At 33.1% G+C, this 15,209-nt stretch overlaps 1 protein-coding gene across 4 annotated transcripts in view; it reads right to left on the reverse strand.

Moving 5' to 3' along the window:
• LOC121379047 (heparan-alpha-glucosaminide N-acetyltransferase-like) overlaps nucleotides 1–15,209 on the reverse strand; it is a 55,703-nt gene that overhangs the window by 30,770 nt on the left and 9,724 nt on the right. For 3 of the 4 annotated variants that reach the window (XM_041507494.1, XM_041507492.1, XM_041507491.1), the window contains exons 4-8: nucleotides 14,297–14,418; nucleotides 7,972–8,041; nucleotides 6,578–6,632; nucleotides 5,346–5,360; nucleotides 150–247 (exon numbers count right to left, since the gene is read on the reverse strand). In XM_041507494.1, coding sequence (XP_041363428.1) covers nucleotides 150–247; nucleotides 5,346–5,360; nucleotides 6,578–6,632; nucleotides 7,972–8,041; nucleotides 14,297–14,418 — 360 coding nt within the window. The remainder of the gene's footprint in view (nucleotides 1–149; nucleotides 248–5,345; nucleotides 5,361–6,577; nucleotides 6,633–7,971; nucleotides 8,042–14,296; nucleotides 14,419–15,209) is intronic. The other variant, XM_041507493.1, reaches the window with a different exon arrangement.

The following is a 15,209-nucleotide window of genomic DNA, read 5'->3' on the forward strand; positions in this document are numbered from 1 at the left end:
TCCAGTTTTTAAAAACAAAATTAAATGGGTATGGTCATCATGAATACTTTAAATGGCCATATCTCCCCCATGCTATTCCAATGGTCCTGCAGTAATAAGATGCTTGAACAGAAACATTTCTGTATATACAAGTAATAATGTCAACTCACCCTCTGAAGGTGTCGAGAGATCGCAGACGTTCCTTTTTTGAAGATGTTTCCTTTTTCGCATCCTCCCCAGCATTGATGTTCGTAGGGCTTCCAAGATCCTGTTGTTACAGACATCACATTTGGTTTTTAAAATCAACGTTTGTCTTGCTTTACATAAAAAAATACATTTTAAAACTGAGACACATGGAATATTAGAATGACTTTGGTTTTGAGTGATTTCACTAAGAGGAGAAATAACAGGTGAAAATGAAATTAACTGCCGGCTAGTGACATATGTCATGTGAAATAATCAGGCTGATACCAAAGAATACCGCAGTTTCATCGGTTTAATCTTAAATATTAACATTACACATTAATAATAAGCTAATATTAACCAACCAGGAACAGGCTTACAAATGCATAATTATATAACAAGGTTGCAACATGTGTAAAAGTAGACAGTAAAATAACAACATTTGGTCAGGAAGCACTTATTCTTTGTAATTCTCTATCCAGCAACAATTTATCAAAAACTGGATGCAAAATCGCTCGCTGATATCCCTGGGTTTTTTGTCTAATGCCATATTCAAAATGGAAATAAATTTACTGCCTGGGTACACTAAATATTGTTGTTTTACCGTTTTTCTCAATCTATGCCAGAGGAAATTGTGTGCACATTCCTATTCAGTTAATGCAATCTACCACCAGTTTGTACAATAGCACCCCATCACATTCTAAACCACTGCTAGCTATTAGGTGCCTGGAATATGCTAATTCTGAGAATTGGCTGAAGAGAGAGAGAGTACCCCCGGTACCTTTAACATGCCCCTATACCACTAAGATTCCGGGCATGTCTGTCGCAGGTCAGGTCTCTGGATAGCCAGTAGTCTGCTCTGGGACAGAACTGGCCTATAGAGTTAAATTTTGTTTCATCTGAGACATTAATAGAAAGTAATTTAAAATTTAACACCACTAGAGCACTCTGATTTATTAATCACTGACAGTTGGATGTCAAATATTTGGTCACTGTGACATGTTGTCAGAGGAAACCTGCTACAGTTTTTCCATTAACAACAAGTGATATTTTTAATGCACTTTCCCACAGACAGGACAGCAAATACCACGGCCTTTGATACAAATGTATATCAGTCATGGGGCACTGGTTGGGATGGGAGAAAACACAGTTGAAGAAGAGATCAACCGATGAGATTCAATCCTTCAAACCCAAGCACCTCAGATGATCACTCTACTGACTGAGCTAGATCCTGCCCCCAGCTAACACCATTAAAACATTGCTATAGGATGTCCAAGATTTCGTAACTGTGACAAGTGGTCTTCAGAGAAAACCAATTTAATTTTCCCATTAATTAACAGCAAGTGGTCTTTTATGTGCACTTTCCCACAGACAGGACGGTACATACCACAGTCTTTGATTTATTAGTCATAGAGCACTGAGTGAGATGGGAGGGGGGGGGGGGGGGGGGGGGGGAACCCACCCAATCAGAGAATGGGTCCACTGATGGGGTTTGATCCTACGATAAAAGCACCTCAGACAAGCTCTCTACCAACTGAGTTAGATCCAGCCCCTTAATCTAGAGAGTGAGAAGAAGAACTCAGCCAGAGAAGCAGCAAATCAAGGCTCCAAAAATTCTATATATGCTTCACCACAGGAAAGATAGCAAATATTTAGCATAGTGTGAATTTGACAATTAAGCACCGAGTTAGTAAAGAAATAGAATACTGCCAAAACTCTAAGCAAAAAACTATTGAGTACAAATCTTAGCATGCTGTTATATCAGGGCCGTACCCTCTGGGTGGGGTGGGGTGGGGGTGGGGTGGGGTGGTGGGGGTGTCGGTGGGATGGGGTGGGCAGCTGCCCCCCCTGAGAATCTCTCTCTTTTTTTTTTTTTTTACTCCAGAAAATAGCATACACATCTCAGGTTTAATTTGTATAATGTTTCATTTGTTTATAAAAAGTAGTGCTCCTCCCCCCATAGGATTTTGATCAAGGTATGGCCCTGATATAACAGCATGCAAGGGACCATGACACTTAGTTCGTTATAGCAGTAGTTCATTGTACACATTTGCATAAGCTGGGCATTACTATATATTTTAAAATAAAGTGGGACTTTACGATCAGTTCGTTCTATGCAGTAGTTCGTTCTAAGCATGTTCGTTATAAATGTACTTTACTGTATATAACATTTTGGAAATGAACCCTTCATATATTTCCAGGCAATAGTGTCTTGGACCATTTAGCAGGTCAACTGTTGTGCAACCCTACCTTCAAACAAGAAGTACACTGTGTATGTGTATTTAACACTGATTTAGCAGGTCACCTGTTGTGCAACCCTACCTTCAAACAAGAAGTGCACTGTGTATGTGTATTTAACAATGTTTTAGCACGTCAACTGTTGTGCAACCCTACCTTCAAACAAGAAGCACACTGTGTATGTGTATTTAACACTGATTTAGCAAGTCAACTGTTGTGCAACCCTACCTTCAAACAAGAAGTACACTGTGTATGTGTATTTAACAATGTTTTAGAACGTCAACTGTTGTGCAACCCTACCTTCAAACAAGAAGCACACTGTGTATGTGTATTTAACAGATTTAGCAAGTCAACTGTTGTGCAACCCTACCTTCAAACAAGAAGCGCACTGTGTATGTGTATTTAACAATGTTTTAGCACGTCAACTGTTGTGCAACCCTACCTTCAAACAAGAAGTGCACTGTGTATGTGTATTTAACACTGATTTAGCAAGTCAACTGTTGTGCAACCCTACCTTCAAACAAGAAGTGCACTGTGTATGTGTATTTAACAGTTTTAGCAGGTCAACTGTTGTGCAACCCTACCTTCAAACAAGAAGCGCACTGTGTATGTGTATTTAACAATGTTTTAGCACGTCACCTGTTGTGCAACCCTACCTTCAAACAAGAAGTGCACTGTGTATGTGTATTTAACAATGTTTTAGCAGGTCACCTGTTGTGCAACCCTACCTGTACCTTCAAACAAGAAGAACACAGTGTATGTGTATTTAACAATGTTTTCACCTCTTACCACTGTGACGTCTTAAAATATGTACATGGTCATATTGTCTTAATTACATTTACTTACTTACCGTACATATGGTTTCCCTTAAATACCAGCTGAAACAAATATTATTTTTAAATGTTCTATCGGAATCTATACCTAAATTCACTCAAACAGGATTATTTCGTTTGTGTTAGATTGTATCAACACATTGTGAAGCTCTTATAAAAATCACAATTTTGTGATCACATACTGGTATGCATGTATTGTAAATTAAAAAAAAAAAATCTTCTGGTTTTTGACTGAAATTTACTTAAAGGGACATTCCTGAGTTTGCTGCATTGTAAGATGTTTCCAACTAATAAAATATTTCAACGAAAGAAAGAAAGGAATGTTTTATTTAACGACGCACTCAACATATTTTATTTATGGTTATATGGCGTCAGAAATATGGTTAAGGACCACATAGATTTTGAGAGGAAACCCGTTGTCGCCACTACATGGGCTACTCTTCCGATTAGCAGCAAGGGATCTTTTATTTGCACTTCCCACAGGCAGGATAGCACAAACCATGGCATTTGTTGAACCAGTTATGGATCACTGGTCGGTGCAAGTGGTTTACACCTACCCATTGAGCCTTGTGGAGCACTCACTCAGGGTTTGGAGTCGGTATCTGGATTAAAAATCCCATGCCTCGACTGGGATCTGAACCCAGTACCTACCAGCCTGTAGACCGATGGCCTACCACGACGCCGGTATATTTCAACGATTAAACTTACATATTAAATATATTTTCTTGTTTAGAATATCAGCATCTGTATATTCAATGTATTTCTGGTCGTCTTAATATTTGTAAGAAGCCCAAACTGGATTTTGGAAATAAAATGAAATTTAACCTAGTACAATTATTAGAACGATCAGAAACACGTTTAATAAACAGCCACTCATATTTTATGCCAAAAAATATATTTGGTATGTAATTATAATCGTTAAAAAGTCTCTGTTAGTCGATAACATCTAAAAAATGGCAGCAAACTCAGGAATGTCCCTTAATACTTAATGAACATAAAACATTTTTAAAAAAAGAATGAAAATACAATGTCATGATGTTCATTTTCTCAAAATTCCAAGACCTAACTCATGAAGATGATTAAGCTTCAAATACTTAAAAAGACTTTATCTCATGATGGGAATTATGATTCTGTAATTTTAAACAATATTTACTTCATGAATTGCCAAACTGGATGTTTTTTGTAATCACATGACAAAATGTGAAATAGAAATTGATTTCTTATGCTCTGTTTTACATTTTCTGAGTTTTTATGGCAGTAAATTATAAAACTGAAATTTAATGTCTGTTATATATAGGTATGTTACATCATATATAGTAATATGACATCATATATAGTAATATGACATCATATATAGTAATACGACATCATATATAGTAATACAACATCATATATACTTATATGACATCATATACAGTAATATGTCATACATGTATATAGTAATACATCATATATAGTAATACAACATCATATATAGTAATATGACATACATGTATATAGTAATACATCATATATAGTAATACGACATCATATATACATGTAGTAATACGACATCAAAATAGTAATATGACATACATGTACATGTATATAGTAAGACATCATATATAGTAATACGACATCATATATAGTAATACGACATCAAAATAGTAATATGACATACATGTACATGTATATAGTAAGACATCATATATACATGTAGTAATACGACATCATATATAATAATACGACATCATATATAGTAATACGACATCATATATAGTAATACGACATCATAATGCTAAATACAATGAACAGTTTTCAATTTTTAATTCCAAAAATTTTCATTAACCATATTTTAAGTAATAAACAAAAACAGTGAGGGGTCTAATTTGGATTAGGACTTTCCCTATCTATTTGCCACAAGAAAATGTAATAAGCAGAGAAGAGAATGACGTATTTGTCTCCATGTGCTTATACTGTTATAGAACAAGCAACACTAATAATAAATTTACTAAGCAACTGAAAGCTGAAAGTGTATAAAATAGTAACTCGTAGAAAGGTCAGAATGTTAATTACACCATGCAGTCTTGTTATTAAGAAATAAACAGAGAATTAGTGTTTTTAAACACATACCGTTGCTATTACAGCCTGAAAATTATGAATAAACACCTTTTAGTAGGAATCATAACTACAGTACTGTAACATTTAAGTATTAAAATAAATATCCGAATTCTGAAACTGCATGGAAAGATTGTCATTCAAGATGAAGTACATGTATGTTACTTCTTCATCACTGTTAGATGTTAGTTTTTAAAAACCGATCGCTGTATAGCACTGAAATGTCCAGCAAGTTAAGATTCAACCCAACTAGGGTAAAGAAATGAACATGTCTATAATTTTTTAAACAACTTTTCAGTGTTTCTGCCAGAAAGAAATTTTGGATATGGTGCTATGGAATTGAACAGTCAACAGAGGGTATGGGGGAGGGGGCCACCCCAGAAAGAAAATGGGTTAAGTTTAGGGTTAGGGTTAAGAAAATCATACAGTAATGATAAGAGTAATAAATTTGGTCAAGAGGTTAACTTAAAAAAATCCAAAAAAATCTGCACAAATATTTTGGTATGGCAACATACCCATCTTACCCTCTGGCAGAAACCACACTTTTTCTATCCTGGAATATTGTATATATTATGTGTGTGTTTATATTTTAACTTTATGTGTACATATACCTGTATTATACATGTAATTCATTAATTTAAACAATAAATATTGTAGGATTTTTTTTTAAATTAATTTAGTTTTCACTTTTGTTTTTTTCTCTTTTATTATATGTTAAATTGTACATGTTTATTTATGCAAAAAAAGAAGAAGGTAAAATAGAAAATAAAATCAAAGTTATGTATTTCCTGAGAAAGTCTCACGATAAAATCTAACAATGTCTTTCCAAACAGTTTCTTGTATGTAGCACCTCAAATACCTGACAATAGTTTTTTTTAACCATATCAAGATATTTCTTAACTTAGCCAATTAATAGAAATGAAACAATCCATTAAAACATTACACTTTTGCATACTGTAACAATACACAATATTTTTAACGACATGCAAACATCAACATAAAACTGATACCCGCAAGCAAGTTCAGTGAAACAACAGATACTATAATGATTATATTATCAAATATTAATAATATCATACACACACAGCAGAAGATATTAATAATATCATACACACACGACAGAAAATATTAATAATATCATACACACACAGCAGAAGATATTAATAATATCATACACACACAGCAGAAAATATTAAATAATGTCACATTTAGATACATCACAGTATGACAAAGTATCTATCTCTTACCACCATCATTCCTTCTGTACTCCAAAAGAAAAATATACGGTGGCAAATTCCTTCCCTGGAATAAAAATTGAATTTTAAATAATAATAACAATAATATTCAACTGAATAGACCTCCAAATTTCATGGAAATGATTTCTTCAATATTAGTCACACATAATTACTGAAAAATACCTTTCAGTGGAAGGAAGGAAGGAAATGTTTTATTGAATGAAGCACTCAACACATTTTATTTATGGTTATATGGCGTCGGTCATAATATGGTTAAGGACCACACAGATATTGAGAGAGAGGAAACCCGCTGTCGCCACTTCATGGGCTACTCTTTTTGATTAGCAGCAAGGGATCTTTTATATGCACCATCCCACAGACAGGGTAGTACATACCACAGCCTTTGATGTACCAGTCGTGGTGCACTGGCTGGAATGAGAAATAGCCCACTGACTGGAATCGAAGCTTTCAATGGATTCCAGTGATAAGAAAACACAGAGATGAAAACGATAAAGTGTTTCCCATAAAATTTGAAACCCAAATGCATGCTAAAGAAAAAAGACAGGATAAATATAAATGATTATGAATTCTCAAATGATTATTATTTTTTAATAATTTATTTGACCCCAGTCACATGTAAAATTATGAATAACAAACAGCCAATGAAACATGCTTGTTGGTCATGAATATTGTAACAAAAAATAATGTTACAGCTGAAAATATAAAACAATATTATTAAATTAAAAATTGTTTTTAAAAAGCACCAATAAGGCCATGGGTAGATGTGGGGATTTGATCCTATGATCAGTCACACCTCAGGTATGGAGATTACCGCTATACAAGCACACAAAATTATAATATTATTAAGGGCTAGTAGATATTTTTTTTAAAATATTGTAAGAAAACTCCAAGCTTCTTCTGTGGTGTTGATATTGTGGCATGTTCTTAAACTTAATGATGTATTAATAAACAATATAGAAAGAACAACATGATTAAGTATCGTTATGAATTCTAGTTGAATGTATATTTCAATGATTAGAAGTCATCGGACATAAGGCTGGTAGGTACAGGGTTCGCAGCCCAGTACCGGCTCCCACCCATAGCAAGTTTTAATGACTCGAAGGGTAGGTGTAAGGCCACTACACCCTCTTCTTTTTCACTAACCACTAACAACTAACAACTAACCCACTGTCCTGGACAGACAGCCCAGATAGCTGAGGAGTGTGCCCAGCTAGGACAGCATGCTTGAACTGTAATTGGATATAAGCACGGAAATAAGTTTACACACATGTGATGTAAACTTGCTAAAAATGACACTTTAGAATTACAAAAAAGCTAATAATTAATTTTGTTTAACACATGCAGAACAAGCAAAAGCAAAATACAGACTTATAACAAAAACATACCTGTACAAATATTTCATCAAAATCCAGATGAGGGACAGAAACAGCATAATTCCTATAGCAACATATATTGCTGCAAAAGAGGAGCGTACCATATTTATTCCACAAATAACAGGACAGACAAATCGCATAAAGTGCTGCAAATAAAAAATGTAAACTACAGTGAAACCCCTTTATAAACCGGAAATCCACCAAGACTGGATGCTTTTTTCACAGTCTGTTTTTAAATATCAGGTAAGAACTTAAAACCAGACTTTTTACTTGGTCCCATGGTTGTCTGGTTTACAGGGGTTTCACCATATATACATGTGTATATGAATTTCAGCTGCAAATAATTTAATTCAGTATTTATTCCTAACAAAATTTACAGAATGTTTCAAAACTTTTGATTCGAGACATATGAAAGTACATACACACAAAATAGCAGTTAATGGAAAGGAAGAAAGAAATGTTTTATTTAATGACACACTTAACACATCAGACATATAGTTATTATAAGGACCACACACATATCAAGAGAGGAAACCTGCTGTCACTACTTCATGGGCTACTATTTTCGATTAGCAGCAAGGATCTTTTATATGCACCATCCCACATACAGGGCAGTGTTTCTGCCAGAAAGAAATTTTTGGGTATGGCGCTATGGAATTGAATGCAACCAGTCAACAAGGGGTATTGGGGGAGGCCATAAAGAAAATGGGTTATATTTAGGGTTAGGGTTAAGAAAATCATACAATAATGATAAGAGTAATTAATTTGGTCAAAATATTAACTTAAAAAAATGTAAAAAATTGGGGTATGGCGCCATACCCATTTTACCCTCTGGCAGAAACCCTGCAGGGTACTACATACCATGGCTTTTGATACACCAGTCGTGGTGCACTGGTTGGAACGACAAATAGCACACTGACGGGAATCGATCCCACACCGACCGTGTGCTTTACCACTGGGCTACATCCCGTCCCTAGCAGTTATAGGAGCCAGCCATCAAGCATATAATACTTAGTTTATTATTATTATTAATAATCATATCATTTAATATGTATCTGACACAGCAGTTATAGGAGCCAGCCATCAAGCATATAATACTTAGTTTATTATTATTATTAATAATCATGTCATTTAATATGTATCTGACACAGCAGTTATAGGAGCCAGCCATCAAGCATATAATACTTAGTTTATTATTATTATTAATAATCATATCATTTAATATGTATCTGACACAGCAGTTATAGGAGCCAGCCATCAAGCATATAATACTTAGTCTATATTATTATTATTGTCATATCACTCTCAATTAAATGTTTATCTGACACAGCAGTTATAGGAGCCAGCCATCAAGCATATAATACTTAGTATATTATTATTATTAATAATCATGTCATTTAATATGTATCTGACACAGCAGTTATAGGAGCCAGCCATCAAGCATATAATACTTAGTATATTATTATTATTAATAATATCACTGTCAATTATAGGAAATGTTTATAATCTTCCTTTTATAATCAGTGTCCTACATTATAGGAGCCATATCTAATACTTAGTTTATTATTATTATTATTATCATTTAATATGTATCTGACACAGCAGTTATATCACTCTCAATATAAATACTTAGTTCCTTTTATTAAAGTTATTAATAATTTCATCTCATTATAATATTATTCTGACACAGCAGTTCATAGGAGTTTTCAGCCATCAAGCATATAATACTTAGTATATTATTATTATTAATAATCATCTCATTTAATATGTATCTGACACAGCAGTTATAGTGAGCTAGTCATTTCATATAATACTGTATATTATTATTCATTGTTAATATCACTCTCATTTAATATGTATCTGACACAGCAGTTATAGGAGCCAGCCATCAAGCATATAATACTTAGTATATTATTATTATTAATAATCATGTCATTTAATATGTATCTGACACAGCAGTTATAGGAGCCAGTCAAGCATATAATACTTAGTGTATTATTATTATTCATATCATCTCATTGAAATCATTTAATATGTATCTGACACAGCAGTTATAGGAGCCAGCCATCAAGCATATAATACTTAGTTCCTTATTATTATTAATAATCATGTCATTTAATATGTATCTGACACAGCAGTTATAGGAGCCAGCCATCAAGCATATAATACTTAGTTCCTTATTATTATTAATAATCATTTCATTTAATATGTATCTGACACAGCAGTTATAGGAGCCAGCCATCAAGCATATAATACTTAGTCTATTATTATTATTAATAATCATACATTTAATATGTATCTGACACAGCAGTTATAGGAGCCAGCCATCAAGCATATAATACTTAGTTTATTATTATTATTAATAATCATGTCATTTAATATGTATCTGACACAGCAGTTATAGGAGCCAGCCATCAAGCATATAATACTTAGTCTATTATTATTATTAATAATCATGTCATTTAATATGTATCTGACACAGCAGTTATAGGAGCCAGCCATCAAGCATATAATACTTAGTATATTATTATTATTTAATAATCATGTCATTTAATATGTATCTGACACAGCAGTTATAGGAGCCAGCCATCAAGCATATAATACTTAGTCTATTATTATTATTAATAATCATATCATTTAATATGTATCTGACACAGCAGTTATAGGAGCCAGTGTCAAGCATATAATACTTAGTATATTATTATTATTAATAATCATGTCATTTAATATGTATCTGACACAGCAGTTATAGGAGCCAGCCATCAAGCATATAATACTTAGTATTATTATTATTATTAATAATCATATCATTTAATATGTATCTGACACAGCAGTTATAGGAGCCAGCCATCAAGCATATAATACTTAGTTATTATTATTATTAATATCATCTCATTTAATATGTATCTGACACAGCTTTTTATAGGAGCCAGCCATTTAATATTAGTCTGTATTATTATTATTAATGTCATATCATTCTCAATAAATGTATCTGACTTCAGCAGTTATAGGAGCCAGTGTCCAAGCATATAATACTTAGTCTATTATTATTATTAATAATCATATCATTTAATATGTATCTGACACAGCAGTTATAGGAGCCAGTCTATTTTTATTATTAATAATCATCATCATTTCACATCTCTATAATACTTAGTTTATTATTATTATTAATAATCATATCATTTAATATGTATCTGACACAGCAGTTATAGGAGCCAGTCATCAAGCATATAATACTTAGTCTATTATTATTATTAATAATCATGTCATTTAATATGTATCTGACACAGCAGTTATAGGAGCCAGTCATCAAGCATATAATACTTAGTCTATTATTATTATTAATAATCATATCATTTAATATGTATCTGACACAGCAGTTATAGGAGCCAGCCATCAAGCATATAATACTTAGTCTATTATTATTATTAATAATCATATCATTTAATATGTATCTGACACAGCAGTTATAGGAGCCAGCCATCAAGCATATAATACTTAGTTTATTATTATTATTAATAATCATGTCATTTAATATGTATCTGACACAGCAGTTATAGGAGCCAGCCATCAAGCATATAATACTTAGTTTATTATTATTATTAATAATCATGTCATTTAATATGTATCTGACACAGCAGTTATAGGAGCCAGCCATCAAGCATATGTACTTAGTTTATTATTATTATTAATAATCATGTCATTTAATATGTATCTGACACAGCAGTTATAGGAGCCAGCCATCAAGCATATAATACTTAGTCTATTATTATTATTAATAATCATATCATTTAATATGTATCTGACACAGCAGTTATAGGAGCCAGTCCATCAAGCATATAATACTTAGTCTATTATTATTATTAATAATCATGTCATTTAATATGTATCTGACACAGCAGTTATAGGAGCCAGTCATCAAGCATATAATACTTAGTTTATTATTATTATTAATAATCATGTCATTTAATATGTATCTGACACAGCAGTTATAGGAGCCAGCCATCAAGCATATAATACTTAGTTTATTATTATTATTAATAATCATGTCATTTAATATGTATCTGACACAGCAGTTATAGGAGCCAGCCATCAAGCATATAATACTTAGTCTATTATTATTATTAATAATCATGTCATTTAATATGTATCTGACACAGCAGTTATAGGAGCCAGCCATCAAGCATATAATACTTAGTTATTATTATTATTAATAATCATGTCATTTAATATGTATCTGACACAGCAGTTATAGGAGCCAGTCATCAAGCATATAATACTTAGTCTATTATTATTATTAATAATCATATCATTTAATATGTATCTGACACAGCAGTTATAGGAGCCAGCCATCAAGCATATAATACTTAGTTTATTATTATTATTAATAATCATATCATTTAATATGTATCTGACACAGCAGTTATAGGAGCCAGCCATCAAGCATATAATACTTAGTTTATTATTATTATTAATAATCATATCATTTAATATGTATCTGACACAGCAGTTATAGGAGCCAGTCATCAAGCATATAATACTTAGTCTATTATTATTATTAATAATCATATCATTTAATATGTATCTGACACAGCAGTTATAGGAGCCAGTGTCCAAGCATATAATACTTAGTTTATTATTATTCATATTTAATAATCATATCATTTAATATGTATCTGACACAGCAGTTATAGGAGCCAGTCATCAAGCATATAATACTTAGTCTATTATTATTATTAATAATCATGTCATTTAATATGTATCTGACACAGCAGTTATAGGAGCCAGTCATCAAGCATATAATACTTAGTCTATTATTATTATTAATAATCATATCATTTAATATGTATCTGACACAGCAGTTATAGGAGCCAGCCATCAAGCATATAATACTTAGTCTATTATTATTATTAATAATCATATCATTTAATATGTATCTGACACAGCAGTTATAGGAGCCAGCCATCAAGCATATAATACTTAGTTTATTATTATTATTAATAATCATATCATTTAATATGTATCTGACACAGCAGTTATAGGAGCCAGCCATCAAGCATATAATACTTAGTTTATTATTATTATATCAAATATGTATCTGACACAGCAGGATTTACCTCTTCAACTTGATCACAATGATAACAGTGGGTTAATATACAGCAGGAACTCATGGCAGTTCATTTACATAAAAAATTCACACTGATTACTTAAAATACATACTGTGTACATGTATATAGGTCTGTATGTTCACGTCAGCTAACACTCACTGCCTTAATATTTCTGGCATTAGATAATAACAATCTTTTTGTTTCTTTATTTATGGTTATTTAGCTTAAATTACCAACTTTTGATTATACAATTGGTTAAAGTTATATGAACTTGAGAAGTATTGGAGGTGGAGGGTGGGTCGGGTGCACAGGCCAGGTGTTTATCTTTATTTATATACAGCAGGACAAAAAAACAATACATTTTCGTTTTCACCCCGTCCTCATTTTTATGGGCCTGATGACAACTACATGTATGTAGCTGGTTGGGTAAAATAATTTCCTGGACAGGAAGGAAGGAAATGTTTTATTTAACGATGCACTCAACACATTTTACATGTATATATGGTTTATGGCATCAGACATGGTTAAGGACCATACACACAGATACTGCGAGGGGAAACCTGCTGTTGCCATTTCATGGGCTACTCTTTTCAATTAGCAGCGAGGGATCTGTTATATGTATGATCCCACAGACAGGATAGTACATACCACAGCCTTTAATATATTTTTTTTGTTACACCAGTTGTGGAGCACTGGCTGGAACAAGAAATATTCCAATGAGCCCAACAATGGGAATCGATCCTAGATCGCATCAGGAGAGCGCTTTTCTGGACAGATAAAATACAAATAATTTTTTTTACAGTATTCCTGTAAGCTGTACACTAGGTCAACTAATTACAACTCAGACTTTGTTAAATTTAAAAACCAACTGAGAAAAAAAGATAGAAAAAGGGAACTTATGCAGGACCTAAAACAAATGTAAGTACTAGTAGGGAACAATTTAATAGCCTGGTTGATTATACAGAGCACAATTCTGTTTCTTGGTTAACTTAGAGTTTTCAAATCTCTTTACAGAATCATTTATAATTTATTGAATGGTTATTTAGGCCATTGTTAAAGAAATACTTTGTTGTTAAGTTAAAACAAGAATTCTGCACAATTAAATGTCTCGCCAACCATAAACCTTATATATATATATATATATATATATATATATATATATATAACACAAAAGAAACAAAATCAAGTGTTAAAAAGTAAAAAACAACCAAAAAAACCCAACTTACGAATGTTGCTATCAGACGGATCGTTCTGCAGAATGGGTCCGGCACACATTTCACCAGTCTTTTTGTTAATAAACAGTTCATATTCACCATTTTCAAGAAATGACTTGGAAATATTTGCTTCGCTGAAAAGAACAACAAAATAAACAAAATAATAATTAATTACTTTAATGATGAGACTTTTTAAAACAATAATTTACCGATAACAATAAAATTTCAAGTTGAAAACACTTTCCACTTCTAAACATAGAGGGCTTTTAAATATTGAAAATATATACTCTTCAAAAAAAGAAACGCAAAAGGGTACAAATGGGTTATAACTCCGATTTTATGTTTCCTACCGGTTCATGCTTTGTGAATATAAGGTCACTGCATGTCCCAAACACATTCCCACGGTTACATTCGATAAAACGCAGCTACTGTACAATAAAGTTCCAAAATGTGAATATTCGCAAAAACGCAGCCACGTGCAAACCATGTCACCACTGCACTTGCGTTGTCTGCACGTGCAACATGAACACCGACAGTATAAAAGTGCAGGGTGTTCGCTTGCCTGGCCTCTGTATCTGGCCGACAGTTGACAATCCAGGACATGCCACGTCTCAGTGAACCGCAGAGAAACAATGCCATCGGCCGACTAGACGCAGGCGAATCCAGAACGGCCGTTGCCAGGGCATTCCATGTGTCCCCAAGCACCATCTCCAGACTGTGGGACCGTTACCAGCAACATGGATCAACACGTGACCTCCCTAGATCCGGTCGACCACGGGTCACTACCCCCGGGCAGGACCGCTACATCCGGGTACGCCACCTTCGGGAACGATTGACTACTGCCACCTCCACAGCCGCAGCAATACCAGGTTTGCGCAGGATATCCGACCAGATCGTACGGAACCGCCTACGTGAGGTAGGAATT

This window comes from Gigantopelta aegis, chromosome 8 (assembly GCF_016097555.1).
Source record: "Gigantopelta aegis isolate Gae_Host chromosome 8, Gae_host_genome, whole genome shotgun sequence".
NCBI lineage: Eukaryota > Metazoa > Mollusca > Gastropoda > Neomphalida > Peltospiridae > Gigantopelta > Gigantopelta aegis.